Here is a 17242-nt window from a genome sequence, read left to right as displayed (position 1 = left end):
CCCTAGCTACTTCTAAGATTTTTTGCCAGGGGAACGACTATAGTTCTGAGGTCAAACAGGTTGACAGCAGTACGATGGTGTGGTGGGCACCACATCACAACTCCAGGGTCCTATTATCAATTACAAAGCTCAGGTTACTCCATGTTTCTCCTGGTGTCTGTGTGGGTTAAGTGCTTTGGTTTCCTTCCTTCCCAAAAACATGTAGGTCGATTGTGTATGGCTATGCTAAATTGCCCTCTAGGTGTAAATGGGTTTTTGATTGTGTGTGTGGCTGCAATGAACTATTATATTCCTGCCTCATGAACAACCTCTGTCACAAATTTTATTCACAAATCAGCTTTCGCTTTACTACTTACATTTGTCTTCAAAACAGAATTCATCCATGAGACTTTATTAATGCCTTTTATGGACATTTTACTTATGACCGGCTCTGTTTCTTCCCAGGAACAGCGGTTGAAAGAGCTCTCTAAAAGGCCCTCATTTGCCACCACAGACACATCTCCGGTGTCCACCACAGCAGCCAGCATCAGCACAGCTCCTGCTATTGACCTGTTCTCCACTCCAAGCTGCTCTAATGGGTGAGCCTTTTAAAAATATTTGTCCAGTCTTTACCACTATAATGAATGTGGTAAATGTTTTACATTCTTATAAAATGAAAATGGAATATCAAATGTGATTCAGATGTAGAGGTCGACGTTTAGTGGATTTTATTGATACCAATAGCCAGGTTGGCTCTAACTTGCTCATAATCGAGTAACTGCTAGTTTTTAAAATGGATATTGGACAAAAAAAAACAAACATAACACTCCATGTAAAATAGTACTGAACTTTATTACAAAAAATAAAAAATACAAATGCGATAAAAGAAACAAATATGAATATATTAATTATATGCATAAATATTGAGGAAAATGAGACATGCGTTCAAACTGAAACAAAAGTAACAATACAGATAAATAAATCACAGTTACATCCAGAACGAATAAAAAAAGGTTTAAATGTGCATCCTAAGTGTCAGCGCTCAGTCTCACTAGTCAAAACAAACAGCACGTGGCATCAGTGATTCGCCTCTAGAGGCCGCTCTTGTACCGTATAATGACGGCCGACTTTCTCAGACGCTCCACCAAAAGACGCAGCCCAGAAAAACTATCGATATGGATTTTTGCTGATAGTTCCAACAATCTACTATCGGTGCCAATTAATTAATCGACCTCTAATCGTCCAACATGCCTCAAGCTTTTAATTTTGTAAAGTATTAAATTGCAAAATAGACGCTGGCCTTTAGACATCAAATCTATAGTATTGTGTATTAGTAGATTCGAATTAGTAACAACAATTAAAATTGGAATAACATTGATCCTGATCCAAACATCCTGTGCTAAAAGTAGGCAGTATTAAATAGCTTTGTAAATAGACCTTTTGTTATATCCTTTCAGTAACTGTGTAAGCAGACCAGTGTGGGGAGCAAATAATAGAAAATGTATCCTTGTATGAAATAAATCATTAATAAAATCCTACCTGCTAAATATAACAGTTAATTTTTCTGTCTAATTTATGTAGTGTAAATTTTTGTTTAGATAAACCACACTGTCATAACTGTCTCAATCTTTAGTTTGGTTCTCAACTTTTGATTCCACTGTCGAACTATAACAGCTATAACCTGGAACACGTGAGCAAGTGAGCTTTTATTAGTTTATGCTTTTGCTTAACCAGCAATTGTAAAAAAAAAAATAAAAAAAAAAAATAAAAAATGTTGTGTTCTGCTCATCTTTTGTTTTCATTTGCTCCCACGTGAATTTTTACTGCTCATAGACAGAGAATAAAGGATATTACAGAAAATGTGTGGCAGAATAGGGCTCATGTGTGGCTTATTTGGTCATTACCCCTCTTGCTTGTGCCCAAACACCTACATGGAGGGCAGACCCATGCTAAACCTTTTTCCCACTTGTCACACACCCCAACACTCAACACCCACAGGTACATGAGGATGAATTGGGTTGTCATACAAATGCAACATTCAGATCAGACACTAGGTGGCAGAAGATTCCACACAGCTAAAACCTTGCACTGAAGATCCAGCAGTATCGGCTGATTTATTTGTGTTCAGGTCTACAAAATTCATTTTGAGATTGTATTAGATGCAGTTTTTCCAGGTCACTTGAGGTGTTTTTATATTTCTATTACACAACTTTGATAAGCTACTGTTTCTTTGAATAATGTAAGTAATTGTGATTCGGTAGCAGTTCGAAACTTTATTAACTCTAGGATTAATGTGGTTATTGGGAAATATTATAAATGCACAATTATAATAATAATAATAATAATAATAATAATAATAATAATAATAATATCAAGTATCTACTATTTATGAATAAATAAAGCAATAATGACATTTTTGGTAAATATTTTGGTAAATATCCAATTTCTTACAAAACACTGTATATTAACGAAATCACATTTAGGTTATTTTGGCCAGAGATGAATGGTGTAAAATAATGAATTTTAAATAAGTATTTTAGATACGTTTATTCCACTAATATTAAATTGCTTTTAATTTTTATTTCATTTTATTCTCAGTTCATTGAAGAGGGAGAGTGACCTATTTGACTTCCATCCATCCATGCAACCAGGACCCTCACCCACACCATGGGGAGGTAGTGTAAACGTTCCTCCATCTTTATGTGTTAGCTTCATTGATTCTGCATGATCTCGTCTACTCCATGTTTTCATTCTGATGTCTTTCCTGTTTGGCTGTTCTGTTTTTTTCCCTCTTCTCTGTCTCTCCCTTTTGCCTGCTCAGATCCTTTTTCTGCTTCTGAAGCTGTCGAAGGCTCCATCCCAACCCTTAACCCTTTTCTAACCAAACATGTCGATCCTGCTCATCCACCTGCTGTGTCGTCCGATGGTGTTAGTTTTCCTTCTAGGACATCAGGTCATGAGCTATTCAGTGGTAAACAGTCTTGCTTTCTTCCTATTCTTCCTTTCTTCCAATTTCTCTTTAGATCCCATATGTAGTGCATTAGAAATATTGTTTTAGATGCAGATAGTGTAGTTCACTTAATCTCTTAAGTAGTATGATGGCATGCCATCCTTACCTATGTTCTTCAGGAAACTTTAAGGCACTGAGGCTTGGTCCCTTGCAAAAAGGGATGTTCATAAGCAAACTCGTCATCTCTACCGAGTACCATTTCGTTTTTGAACAAACATGGATACTAAAGTTAAAATGCAAATATTGGCATTGTCTCTAGTGTTCTCTCAGTGCACTCTTCAGACTAATATAAAATGCATCAGCCTTTAAGTATCTATAATGTTCGAGATGCTCTCTCTTTTTCTTCACTCTTGTTAGATTCTTTTGGTCAAGCATCTATGATTCAGCATCTTACCAACCCCTCTCCCTTCCCGCCTGAGCCTTCCACTGTAGCAGGTCTTTTCCGAGGTAGGAGGCCTGTGCCTGGCGCTTGCTTTATGCATAACTCTTTTTGGTTCCTCTTGCCTCTTTTCAGCACTGTTCTATGTCTTGACTCCCCCTTTTGCACCTCTTCCAGTTTTGTCTGGCGTTCCTATTACCTGAGTGAACATTTATGCTTTGTTCATATATAAATTACTTGTTCTTACTAAAGGTGGAATACTGCATGACCAAAATGTCTGCAAATTGTCAAGACCAAAAAAATCACAAGACCAAAACAAGAGGGCAAGGCACTAATCAAAAACCCTCACAATGGCAAAGATTAAACAATGAGCAACCAGGCAAGACCATATTAAAGACTGAACAGTTCTAAATTTATAAAGAAAAAAAAAGAATGGGCAGAGCTAGTGGGCAATTTGTGACGGATCAAAAATCTTTTTTAAAGATTTGATTGAAGATTGTAGGAAATGTAAATGTGTATAAAGTGTACTAAAAGCAGACCATTCCACAGTTTCCTTCCTGAAGAGGTCATTCCAGGAGCAAGCTTTCTAGGTCAGCTCTTGTTAGCAAGGATCTGGGCAGCTAGGGGGCAAAGTGCATGAAACTTTCTAGTTAGGAATGGGTCCAGGATGCCCTGTTGCAGGACTCAGCCATGTTCCTCGGGGCAGTATATACCTCCCTATTGATAGAGGCATCTTCCTTTAGCAGCTGCTGCAGTCAGGCATGGAGTTTTTTTCTTGCTGGATTCCTGCTTGAGCACTCATTAGATCAAAAGTATGGCTTAAGTTGATCTGTCATCAAATAAGACAAAAGGCAGACCTTTTATCAACACTTGTGTAGAATGAGATTTTCACTGGTTTTCTGAACAGCTGAGTCACTGGCTGTTTGCCTTGTGCTGTAAATTGAAATGGTGTGAGCTGTGTGATGCAGAGTTGCCTGGTCCAGATGATCGTAGGCGTTTAAATGGTGTGAGCTGTGTGGCTGTGTTACTGGCCGGATTTGAAATCCAAGGTATCAAAAGTCATTTTCATAGCGATCAGCAAGAAAAGTTCTTAGATGCAATTAGGGATGTTGAGGAACTAAGGAAGCAGAAATAGCTTGCTGGTCAGCGGAATTCTCAGGCGCTTAGCTTGCGTGCACATATAGCATGATTTTACGAGGTACTAAATGCCAGGCAGATCAGATTCCCACCAATAGCAATTAACAGTTGGTGTGCTTTACCAACACTTGTACAGTGCACACATGTGATATGAGCTCATATAATTAGGTCATCACAAATTTTGGGGGGGAGATACTCTTTATCTGAAAGGCACTGAGGGGTACTCGTGTGGTTATGGACAGTTTTGGGCTTTTTATTATTTCTTTTATTTTTTTTTACAAAAAAAAAAAACAGTTAAAATGTTCTTGAACCCTTTTTTAGTGTTAAACCTCTTGGTTTCTTTATTTCAGGGCAAAATGACAAAACCTGTGCCAAATTCTTAGACCTGGCTGTATATGGTGTATAAAACAGTATAAGTAATTAAAAATAATAAGGATAATAAACAAACATAAATGTTTAGTAAAGGTTATGGCAGTTTTTTTTAAGGCTATTTAATGTCATAGGTACAGTGTTTTGCAAAAGACACATAAATGCTAAGAAAAAGATGCCTTGAATAAGAATAAAATGAAATGGGCTTTTCTATTTAAAACTATCTATATAGAGCATTAAACAGCAATAAACAGATTTTTTATGATAATCCTGGACAGATTAGTCTTAATTAGTTTTAATAAAAAAAAAAACTGGTCCGTAATATAATCACGTTACCTTCTTTATTGACAAGTGTTATTTTTATTGGGTTTTTTTGTAACATTTCATATTGGTTGAAAAAATAATATCTGTATTAATTTGTTTTCTTTCTTTTTTGCCCAGTACTGTATGTTGTGTATGTGCCTTTATGTACCTAAGCATTTTGATCTTATCTGTATATTTATGTTAGAAGGCTCAATTTTACATTATATACAGTTCTACAGTGATATATAGGAGTAAAGAGAGGAAAGTAACAGCTTTTTTTTGTCTTTTGCAGGATATGGTCCTCCACAGGTTCCTCCTCCACAGAATACAGGGGAGCTAAATGTTGACTTTGAGTCTGTTTTTGGAAACAAAGCTGCTTCCTCTACTAACTTAGACACTAATGGTATAGCTCATATCATCTATTGTAAACATAACACCTTTTTTAAAAGTGTCTGTCTGTTTGACTGTGCTTTCATTTGTTTTTGTTGTGCCTCAGAATAAATCTGCTATTCTCTTTAGTTAGTATAAGTCACATGTTAAAGCTATACATTTCATTTAGATGCTTTTGTTGCTTGTCATTTTGGAAAATCTTTCAGGAGGGATTTTGAAGCCCACAATGGCCAGCTCTAATCAGCCTTCCTCTCAGAACCAAGAAAAGCTCATGTCAAATGATCTAGACTCCTCCTTAGCAAATCTAGTTGGAAGTAAGTTTTTATATGTAAAATTACTTATTTAAAGCTTATAATTTATGCCTTTTTTTAATACATCATTTTCGATATCTCTTTTTAATGATTTTAGACTTGGGAATTGGAAATGGCACCACTAAAAAGTGAGTCAAATTATAATTTTTAGACAGTTAAACAAATCCAGTTTGAACGCATTAACCATCTCTTAATGTGTTAACAGTGATATCCACTGGAGCCAGCCAGGAGAGAAGAAACTGACAGGTGGAATGAACTGGCAGCCCAAAGCAGCCCCTTCCACTACATGGAACCCTGTCTCAATGGTAAAAATTTCTGAGTTTGGTCATATCAGAATCTTGGCAAATTAAACTGCTATGATCTCACTGGTGCTTGTTTTGTCTTTCAGCCTCCATCAGTTATGTCCTTTCCTGCAACAACCCCAACAGGCATGATGGGATATGGCCTGGTATGTATTTTAAGCTCAAAGCTACAAAATATTTTTGATGTCACTTGTAGAAAAAATGGCACTGCAAACAGGAAGAAAACTTCAGACAATTTTAAAACAACGCTTCTGAAAATGTTCTAATTACACAAGATTACATTCGATAGTTTCTGCAAATGCTTTTTAAACCACAGAATAGCATAAAAGATAAAGAAATGACTGCTTGATTGTGTGTAGCCCCCACAGTTGCCCTCAATGTCCATGATGACACAACCCACAATGATGTACACACAGCCTGTCATGAGGCCATCCAACCCATTTGGATCTGTATCCAGTGCACAGGTACGCATATCTACTTGCTTGTATATAAGGTATAGTCCTGTAAAAGCTCTTTAGTTAGTGTAATGATCATAGGTCGACCGATTCATTGGTTTTGCCAATTAATCGCCACCTATAGTTGATTGCTGGAACTATCGGCTATAGGCAAAAATCTAGAATGATAGTTTTTCCGGGTTGCTTTATACAATATGAGAGCAGCCTCTAGAGGCGAATTACTGATGCCACATGCTGTTTATTGTCTTTTTTTAAATTCATTTTGGAGGTAACTGATTTTATTAATTTGCCATTTTATTTGTTTTTATTTAATTAAGTTCAGTACTATTATTTAGATGAAGGGCTTGTTTTTTATTGAGTATCCATTTAAAAAACTTGGTTGATTAATCGGTTATTGGTTATCGATCCAACCTAGCCATCGATGTCTGTAAAATCCATTATCGGTCGACCTCTAGTAATAATGTGCTGCATCTCTCCTGATTAACCCTGGTTCACTGTGCTAACATTGGCCTTAAGACCTAAAGAACTCTAATCCAGACTGCAAGCCTTTCTCCTTTGTGAGTTCCTTCCTTTACTCTCTTTCCTTGACTGTTTCTCTCTTTGTGTCATGCTGTCTACACTAGCCCTCTGCTGCCTCTAGTCCCTCCAGTCAGAGCCCTCTTCGAGCTCCAGGACAAGACCCCTTTGCACAGCTCTCTCTCAAGGATTTCTTGTAGAACCTCATCTCTTGTCTAGGTACTACACACTCCCTGTGTATGTAATCTAGGTGCTGCATGATCCTTTTGTATTTAATCTAGGTAATTCATGACCCCTTTGCTTTTGCATAGTCACTGCATGCCCCCTGCGCTTTCCACTAGGTATTGCATGACTTCTATTCTTTTGTCAGCAAAAAAAGGTTAATTTTTGTTTCCAGCTACCAACTCACTTAAACCTTGGGACCAGTCATCTTGTTTTGGGTGTGTTGGAAGCTGGTAAAGAAGCTAAAAAGAATAGATGGGTCTCAATTTGTAGCGTCGCCAATTTTTTAAAAATATTTATTTTTAATATTTGTAGTACCTTTTGTTTTAGCTGTGATGATTTCTGGGTGATCTTAGAATGCTTTTATGTAGTATATGTGAAAACCTTTTGTTTAAATGTTTATTTGTAAAGTCGTCCATTTATCTTCAGTAACCACTTTATTCTGGTAAGTGTCACACTGGATCGATTGAACACCGGTACTCTGAATCATTAATGCTATCATTAACTGCACTATCGTGCTTCTCAACGTCAATGTGAATGTTAGTATAATTGCATTTGCCTAAACAGAAATGTTGTCTGAGCAAGGTTTGAAAACTTTTGTGGAACAAACCATACCTACTATGTTCTCAGCACATAGCAGGAACATCGCATCATCGCCTTTCCAAATACACAGTGTGATATTTGCAAAGGACTTTACAGTATCCCACATAAGTGAGTACACCCCTCACGTTTTAGCAACCATTTTACTATATACAATCTTCTCAAGGGACAATACTGTAGAAATTAAACTTGGATATAGAGTGGTCAATGTGCAGCTTGTATAGCAGCCATACAGCCATTATTGTCAAAATATCTGCCAACAAAAGTGAGTAAATCCTAAGTGAACATGTCAAAACTGTGTCCAAAGTGTCATTATTGTGCGTGAGCAAAACTGTTATCTAGCACTGCCTTATTCCTCCTGGGCATGGAATTCACCAGAGCTGCACAGGTTGTTGCTGGGATCCTCTTCCACTTCTCCATAATGACATCACAGAGCTACTAGATGCTAAACACATGGTGCTTCTCAACCTTCCGCAGAAATCTGGAGACATACTTGGCCTCTCTATCACCTTCAGCAAAGCAGTTGTTATCTGGGCGGTGTATTTGAGGTCGTTATTACCTTACAAATCTGTTGTTTGCCCAAGTTTCTGAAAGGAGGGCATCTGCTTTAGAATATCACAGTACATGTTGGAATCCATGTTTAGCTCAATAAGCCACAGCTACCTATTAACAGCAACACTCATGCAGCCTCTGAGCCTGATGCTACCACCACCATGCTTGACTGAAGGCAATTTTCTTAGTGCTCCTTACCAGGGCGTCACCACACGTTTATCTTAGTCTCATGAGACCACAGGACATGGTTCCAGTAATTCACGCTCTTGAACAAGTTGTCTTCAGCAAACCGTTTGCAAAGTAAATCTGTACTGCTACACATACTTTACATTGATTACTCTAAAATATATCCAAATTTCATTTTTTATAGTATTGTGCCTCAAGAAAATATAATAAAATTGTTGCTGAAATGTAAGAGGTGTACTCACTTTTGTTCGATACTGTATTGGCAAGGTTGCAATGTGATATTACGCGATACATTGCGATACTGTAAGCAAAGTAATATATATTAGGATAAGATATAATTGTAGGAAATATGTAATAAAGAACACATGTGTCAGGAATCCCCCTGCGGAGGCTGTCATAACCCGGGATTCCCGGCCGCACCTTGCTCCAGTTCTCGTGCATGCCCCGCCCGCACGAGGCTCAGTGCAATCGGGCTCATCCCGAACACCTGGGATCAATCCCAGGCCACCTATAAAACTCCCTCACACACACACACGGGTTGTCGGTTATTACATGTACGTGGTTATGCTCGTGTGTGTGTCTGTGCAGGTTCCAGGTGTTGTTTCTCCGCGTCAGCCTTTCCCGCTACGCACCTTCTGTTCCCGGATTCCCCGCTTTCCCCATGGTGACGGCTTTCTTCCCCAGCGCACCTCGGATTTCCGACGCCTCTCCGTCGCTGCCTCCGCGTTGCGCTTCCTCCACGCCTCACCGCGGATATTACCCAAGGAACTGCCTTTTGCCGGTTTTATCCCGCTCTGCGGGTGTTTTGTTTTGGCTCTGCCTTCTTCATTTAATAAAGACGCCGGCTTCTACTTCTGCCTCCGCCTCCGTGTTCCCCGCGTGACAGAATAACCGACCTAACGAAAAGGACTAAAACGAAAGAGAAACAAAGAAGGAGGAGGGGACATGATCGGACTAACGCCGTGTTCCCGGCGCGAATCGCACCTCGGTGGGCGGGTTCGCTCGGCCGCGATGCCGAAGCAGCCAAGCCCCGCCTCCAGGAAAACCCAGAAGCTCGCGGCCGGCTCGCGGTCATGTTCGGCGGCGCCACACCTCTCCGATGACGTCACGGATCTCCCAAACCGCTTCTCGGGCAACAGACATGAATGGGGCGAATTTGTACGAAGCGTGAGAAAGTATATGGAGACGAATCCGTCCCGTTTCCCGAGGGAGAGAGACAGGGTCGCGTGGGTCACGTCTCTTCTAACGGGGAAATCGCTCTCAATCGCTGTAGAGCTGTGGGATGCTAATGGTGGTGAGTTCGGCTCGTGCACCCGGTTCCTCCAGCTTCTCACCAGGGAACTCCGGATGGTCACGGCTGATCTCCATCTCCTCACCTCCACCTCCAAGAGCACGGTTCCGCCCCTGAGTCTCATAGAGACCTCCGCCCTGCTTCGAGACCTCCAGGAAAGCTCCGCTCCGCCTCAGGTTCTCCAGGGAATCTCCGCCGTGCTCCAGGCCATCCAAAACGGCTCTGTTCCGCTTCAGGACCTCCAGGAGCTCTCCGTCCTGCTCCAGAATCTCCGGGAAGGCCCAGTTCCGCTCCAGATCCCAGAGGAGAGCTCGGCTCCACCCCAGGCCCTTCCAGAGAGCTCGGCTCCGCCCCAGGCCCTTCCAGAGAGCTCGGCTCCGCCCCAGGCCCGTCCAGAGAGCTCGGCTCCGCCCCAGGCCCGTCCAGAGAGCTCGGCTCCGCCCCAGGCCCGTCCAGAGAGCTCGGCTCCGCTCCAGGCCCGTCCCGGGAGCTCGGCTCCGCTCCAGGTCCCTCCGGAAAGCTCGGCTCCGCCCCAGGTCCCGCCGGAAAGCTCTGCCAAGCTCCAGGTCCCGCCGGATAGCTCTGCCAAGTTCCAGGTCCCGCCGGATAGCTCGGCCCAGCTCCAGGTCCCGCCGGATAGCTCGGCCCAGCTCCAGGTCCCGCCGGATAGCTCGGCCCAGCTCCAGGCTCCTCCCGAGAGCTCCTCTCCGCTCCAGGCTCCTCCCGAGAGCTCCTCTCCGCTCCAGGCTTCTCTCGAGAGCTCCTCTCCGCCTCCGAGCGACCCCGCGAGCTCCGCTCCGCCTCCGAGCGACCCCGCGAGCTCCGCTCCGCCTCCGAGCGACCCCGCCAGCTCCGCTCCGCCTCCGAGCGACCCCGCGAGCTCCTCTCCGTCCCTGAGTGACCCCGCAAGCTCGGTTCCGTCCCCGGACCTCCCGCCGAGCTCCTCCGCCTCCGAACGACCCCTCGAGCTCCTCTTCGCTCCTGGTCCCTGACGAGAGCCACGCCCTGTTCCAGGCACCGCCAGAGAGCCACGCCCTGTCTCAGGCACTGCCAGAGAGCCACGCCCTGTTCCAGGCACCGCCAGAGAGCCACGCCCTGTTCCAGGCACCGCCAGAGAGCCACGCCCTGTTCCAGGCACCGCCAGAGAGCCACGCCCAGTTCCAGGCACCGCCAGGGAGCCACGCCCAGTTCCAGGCTCCGCCAGTGTGCTCTTCTCTGTCCCTGCGCGACCCAGTGTGCTCTTCTCTGTCCCTGCGCGACCCAGTGTGCTCCTCTCTGTCCCTGCGCGACCCAGTGTGCTCCTCTCAGTCCCTGAGCGACCCAGTGTGCTCCTCTCTGTCCCAGAGAGTCCCCAAAAGCCCGGTTCCGCTCCAGAGAGTCCCCGAGAGCTCGGTTTCGTCCCAGAACTCCCGAGAAAGTCAAGCTCCATTCCAGAATCTCCAGAAGCGTTCGGTTCCGCGCCAGTATCCCAAGAAGAACACCTCTTCGTCCAATGGGATCCCGGAGTACACAGCTCGCCTCCGAGATTGCAACGGGGGAGTCGTCCCGATGCCTCTGGGCTCCACCGAAGGCGACGGCTCACCCCACGGTCTCCCTAAAGGCGATGCTACCTCTCAGAGCCCCGCTTCACTTAAGGGATCCCCAGAGCTCTCAACTCAGCTCCGAGACTGCGAAAGGGATGTCGAACCACTGCCCCTGGCTTCCTCCGGAGGCGACGGCTCGCCCCACAGTCTCCCAGAAGGTGACGACTCGCCCTACGAGCACTCTAAAGGCGAAGCTACGACACAGATCTCCTCTTCGCCTAAAGAAACCTCAGAGCACTCACCTCAGCTCCGGGACTGCGAAAGGGAGGTCGAACCGCTGCCCCTGGCTTTCTCCACCGGCGACGGCTCGCCCTACAGTCTCCCAGAAGGTGACGGCTCGCACCAGGAGCACTTAGAGAACCAGGTTCCTCTCCCGAGCTCCTCCCACGGCGACAACCCGCTCCCGAGCTCCTCCAATGGCGACGTCCCGCTCCCGAGCTCCTCCCACGGCGACGTTTCGCCCTACAGACTCGCTGGAGGTGACGTCGGTCCTCCCGGTCCCTCTGACGGTGACGCCAGGCCTTCAGATTCCTCAGAGGAGGATAGGGCGCTCCAGGGGGCCTTCAAGGGCGTCGCTCGGCCTCCTGACTTTGCCGGGGACGTTTTCCAACCTCCAGTCGGCACCGAAGGCACCGTCCAGTTCCGGTTCCCCGCCGTGGAGGTGGCTCCGCCTCGGCGGTCCGCCAGGGGCTTCACTCAGCCTCCGGCCTTCGACGAGAACGGGGCTCCGTTTCCGGTAAGCCCCGCAAACTGCTCTACCCCGCTTCCGGCAGTCACCAGGGTTGTCTCTCCATTACAGGTCTCCGTGGGAGAGAGAGCGCCTAACCAGACCATCCGGAGCAACGTCGTCCCGTTCCAGGACATCAGGGTGGTCGTCCTGGATGTCGTCGGTCAGCCCCAGGTCTCCGTGGTGGACGTCCTCCTCCATCGGTCTCTGCCGAAGGCATTCCTCCGCCTCCGGCTTCCACTGAGGGTGTTGCTCTGCCTCCAGCCTCCCCTGAGTGCCTCGTGCAGCTCCTGGCCCCCGTAGGAGACGTCTCTCCGTCTTCAGTCGACGCCGGGGGTTTCGCTCCGCTTCGGCCCGCGGTGCTGGAATGTACACCGCTCCTGGTCCCCGTAGGTGACGTCTCTCCGTCTCCGGTCGACGCCAGTGGTTTTGCTCTGTTACTGGCCGCAGCGTTGGGAAGTGTTCCGGTCCTGGGTCCTGCTGTGTCCGTGTTCCCCTTCCGGCTCTCCTCGGGGGTGGTCGCTCCGCCTCGGGTCCTCCCCGGCTTTCCCCGGCTCCAGAGCGGTTCCAGCCGGGTCCCTTCAGGCCCTGGACGATCGGGGAGGCCCTCCTCCGAGTGCCCCGGCCCTCCGGGCATTCCATGGGTTGTGGGCGTCCGGTGCCGCCCCTTCGGGGGGGGGGGGGGGGTCAGGAATCCCCCTGCCACGCCCCCTGCGGAGGCTGTCATAACCCGGGATTCCCGGCCGCACCTCGCTCCGGCTCACGAGGCTCAGTGCAATCGGGCTCATCCCGAACACCTGGGATCAATCCCAGGCCACCTATAAAACTCCCTCACACACATACACGGGTTGTCGGTTATTACATGTACGTGGTTATGCTCGTGTGTGTGTCTGTGCAGGTTCCCGGTGGTGTTTCTCCGCGTCAGCCTTTCCCGCTACGCACCTTCTGTTCCCGGATTCCCCGCTTTCCCCACGGTGACGGCTTTCTTCCCCAGCGCACCTCGGATTTCCGACGCCTCTCCGTCGCTGCCTCCGCGTTGCGCTTCCTCCACGCCTCACCGCGGATATTACCCAAGGAACTGCCTTTTGCCGGTTTTATCCCGCTCTGCGGGTGTTTTGTTTTGGCTCTGCCTTCTTCATTTAATAAAGACGCCGGCTTCTACTTCTGCCTCCGCCTTCGTGTTCGCCGCGTGACAACATGATTATGCAAAAAAATTAAATAAACAGAACAGAGTGAGATCTGCATTTGCATTGATTATTTCTAAATTTACACTAACCCCTTAAACCTACCCATACCATGAAGCCTGTGCCAGTTTTAACCGTGTCACACCTCAGTGGCATCGAGTGGCATCGTATCACACATCAGTGGCACGAACACCACATGATGCTTCTCAGCGTTTTAATGCCATTTTAACAAAAAACAAACCACACATAAACAAAACATATTGCCGTCGTTACAAGCCAGTCAACGCTGCTATCACTTCGGCAGAAGTTGTACCTTTAATCGTTTTTACAGCAGCACCCCAGGAAACAAGTGGACATTAATGCTAACATTAGTAGCGCACTGTTATGCTTGTACTTTCTGTCACTGAGTTCAGAGACAAAAAGAACGCTATCTAGCGGTAAGGATAGAAACTCAAAATATAACAGCTGAAAACCAAACAAAATATTGCGATACTTACGTGTATCTCTATTTTCTTACACCACTAATTTTATATCCTTTCTGGATGATAAATACATTCCAGACTGATTGGTCAATCAAAGTGAGAGCTTTATTAATTTTAAACGCCAGTAATATTAAGAAATATAAAGTCCTAATTCGATCCGAATCCTCTGGAAATGAATTTACATCCTTGAAACTTTCATTTGTTTTGACTTGTATATATTTCATTAGTAAACAGTAAAACCTTGAACGCTTTGCTTGCAGATGCAGTTTATGTAACACAAGCTGAATTCACTCCCTGAAGTCAAAGCATTGTCCAGCGCAGCTCTGTGGTCTGTGCTGTCCTGCTCTTCAGAGGAACCAAACATGTCTAAAATGTCAACGGTCCAGGAACAGAAGGTGTGATGAGACCGGGAGCTTATTAGAATCATTTTGTAATTTTGTCTGCGATATGAAGTGATGCTGCTGTTCTACCCTGACCGGGGTTTCCTCATGCATTTTATAATCTGTAAGGATAGATAAATGGGACTGAGAAAGGTTATCATTGTATGAAAAAAAACTATCTATGTTAATGTTCCCTGTTGCTGTTATTTTTCTTTCTTTTTGTTTCCTTTTTTTTTGGGGTTTTTAAAAGGAGAGAAAGGCAGGAATCTCCCTAAATCTAAGACTCTTACATTACATAGGATACAGTGATGCTATTTTACCACTTTGTTTAGTTTTGTCTTTTTAATTATGTTCACAAATAGACCTCACTTGTGTGTTTGTATTTATTTATGGTTTATACAAAAAAAAAGAGAATATGTATGAACGTGTATGCATTGGGGGGGAAAAAACTTAAAATAATTTAACTTTACACATGGGTGTTGGATTGTATAAGGCGATTAAAGCAATTAGAGATTTTTAAAATAGCTATGTGAAAATTACACCTGTAAGTTAAATGATATAGAACACTAAGTATTCTCTATGTTTCATGTCTAGAAATACTCTTTTGTAGATCGAGCATTCACAACCCAGAAGTATTGGGCAGATAAGATTTAGAACCTGGTTTGCTGATCTATATAGCCGAGTAATCACGCCTAGGGTTTATGAACTGAGTCGTCTAAGTATCTGCCGGGTGTCGCACTTGGGAAAGAGATGTTTCTGCATTATGCATGGCATGCCATTGTCTCAAATACACAGTTCAAGATGGCTGCCTCTTTGAATGTGAACATTTGCCCTCATGTTTCAGACTTGAATAATAGCAAGCCACTTCCCCCAGGACAGCTGGCTGGGCCCACTTGCCTAATTTGATATCGTAATGGACAAAGGTCATATTTATCACTGTATATCTAACATGTAAAATACAAACAGACAAACAAAAAAAAGAACGTCTTGACCAAAAGAAACATTGAGCGCTGTTGACCAGTGCATTATGTATATATCGGATTCTGGGTGTTTAGCTAAGGATGGATTGATATGTGAAAGCAATTCGAATGAATCTGACTTTATTGACGTTCTGCTGAATATTGTCGTCCTCACAGATTGTTTTCTTTTGTTTACATATTTAAAAAAAAAAAAACTGTAAGAAAACTAGTGTACTTTTTTTCAAATAAAGTGCAGCTTCCACAACACGCTGTCTTCTTTCTATCGGTGAGCTTCGGGTTTTTGTCCAGTAGGGTTTGACTTTAGAGGTCCGTGCATGGAACTATAGAAATCGGAAATATTCTGATGAGTGGTGGGTCAGTGTACAAAACACATTTCCAGTAAAACGAGTCCAGACGCATAACAATACAGTTCGTTTTATTTACTGTGACAAAAGCATTTTCCATGGTCAGCTGACTAACCTCATCGAGAGGCGGGATATGATAAAAACCCAGCAACAGGTCTAATAGCTGATGTGTTGGAAACAGCAAGTGAAAGGATTTGAGTTACTTTGACAAGGGCCAAATTGTGATTTCTAGGTGAGTGGGTTAGGATGTCTGGACAAAGCAGATCTCTGGAGGGTTCCTGGTATGAAGTAGTTGGTACCTACTGAATTTGGTTTAAAGGTCTGGGGGGTCCAATTCTTACTGATCATACACGGTTGGCAAATGATACCCTGGCTGGGTTCAATCCTACTTAAAGACCTACTGTAGTACAGATTAATGACTAGTTAATGCTGCATGTAGTAGAAAGGTTTATGTGATAGAAGAGTATCTGCAAGAGAGAAAGGGAAAGTTGATAAGACTGTGGTAAAACCTGCAATGTATGGTTTACAGACAGTGGCACCGACAAAAAGACAAGAGATGGAGCTGAATGAGTTTAAGATGCGATTTGAACTGGCAGTAAGGAGAAAGGATAAGATTAGAAATGAGTTTATTACAGGGACAGCGCAGGTAGGACGTTTTGGAGACAATGTGAGAGAGGCAAGATTAAAATGATTTGGCCATTGGCAGAGGAGGAACATGGGGTATATCTTTAAAAGAATCCTGAGAATGGAGCTGCCAGGCAGGAGGAAAAGAGGAAGGCCAAGGAGGAGGTTAAAGGATGTGTTGAGGGAAGATATGCAGTTGGTTGATTTGAAAGATGCAGATGTTGAGGACAGGGTGGTATGGAGATGGATGATCCATTTTGGCATTCCCTAATGGGAGCAGCTGAAAGCATTTACAATGGTCACACGATCATCCAAATTGGGCCACATAGCAAAGAAGTTGGTTTGGTCTGATGAGTCGTGTTTTCTTTTACATCCTGAGAACGAGTGTGTGTGTGTGTGTGTGTGTGTGTGTGTGTGTGTGTGTGTGTGTGTGTGTGTGTGTGTGTGCTGCTTCTTACACAAAAGTAATGCCACCAGAATGTACTAGAGGAAGAAGGCAAGCTTGTAGAGATGAAGTGATGGTGAACGTGGTTTTAATGTTACAGCTAGTATCAGTAAAGAGTACAAATTCTGGATGACTTTGTTCCCAGTTTTACTTTGTTTCTGGTTGCAAATACAGCGACATTACTAAATCTACTGCCACCAGTCTCAGGTTCACAATTTATGTAAACGTTACCAATCTGACTGTAACTCTGTAGCTCGTAAAGGACAAAAGCTTTAATTTTTTTTTAAATTAATTTTCATACAGTCAAATGAATGAGGTACAGTTTAACACACACCAATCAGGCATTACATTATAACCACCTGCCTAATATTGTTGGTCCACCTTTTGCTGTCAAAAACAGCATTAACTTCTTCAGCAGTTTCAGCTACAGGAGCTTATCTATTGGATCGGACCAAACCGGCCAGCCTTCGCTCCCCACATTCATCAATGAG

General features: G+C 44.4%; 1 protein-coding gene across 21 annotated transcripts in view; it reads left to right on the top strand.

The window, feature by feature from the left end:
• Positions 1–15584, top strand: part of picalmb (phosphatidylinositol binding clathrin assembly protein b) — a 29233-nt gene extending 13649 nt beyond the window's left edge. For 4 of the 21 annotated variants that reach the window (XM_083549402.1, XM_083549418.1, XM_083549416.1 and 1 more), the window contains 12 exons: positions 445–578; positions 2578–2654; positions 2801–2950; positions 3347–3436; positions 5470–5580; positions 5774–5881; positions 5976–6006; positions 6084–6183; positions 6267–6326; positions 6540–6644; positions 7259–7370; positions 14239–15584. In XM_083549402.1, the coding sequence (XP_083405528.1) occupies positions 445–578; positions 2578–2654; positions 2801–2950; positions 3347–3436; positions 5470–5580; positions 5774–5881; positions 5976–6006; positions 6084–6183; positions 6267–6326; positions 6540–6644; positions 7259–7351 (1059 nt within the window). In that variant the 3' untranslated portion in view covers positions 7352–7370; positions 14239–15584. The remainder of the gene's footprint in view (positions 1–444; positions 579–2577; positions 2655–2800; positions 2951–3346; positions 3437–5469; positions 5581–5773; positions 5882–5975; positions 6007–6083; positions 6184–6266; positions 6327–6539; positions 6645–7258; positions 7371–14238) is intronic. The other 17 variants (XM_083549413.1, XM_083549419.1, XM_083549417.1 and 14 more) reach the window with 8 other exon arrangements.
• The last annotated feature ends 1658 nt before the right edge of the window (positions 15585–17242 follow it).

The sequence above is a fragment of the Silurus aristotelis genome (genome assembly GCF_946808225.1).
Source record: "Silurus aristotelis genome assembly, chromosome: 8".
Classification (NCBI taxonomy): domain Eukaryota; kingdom Metazoa; phylum Chordata; class Actinopteri; order Siluriformes; family Siluridae; genus Silurus; species Silurus aristotelis.
The sequence above is the reverse complement of the archived record's forward strand: the minus strand, read 5'-3'. Positions and strand labels throughout refer to the sequence as shown.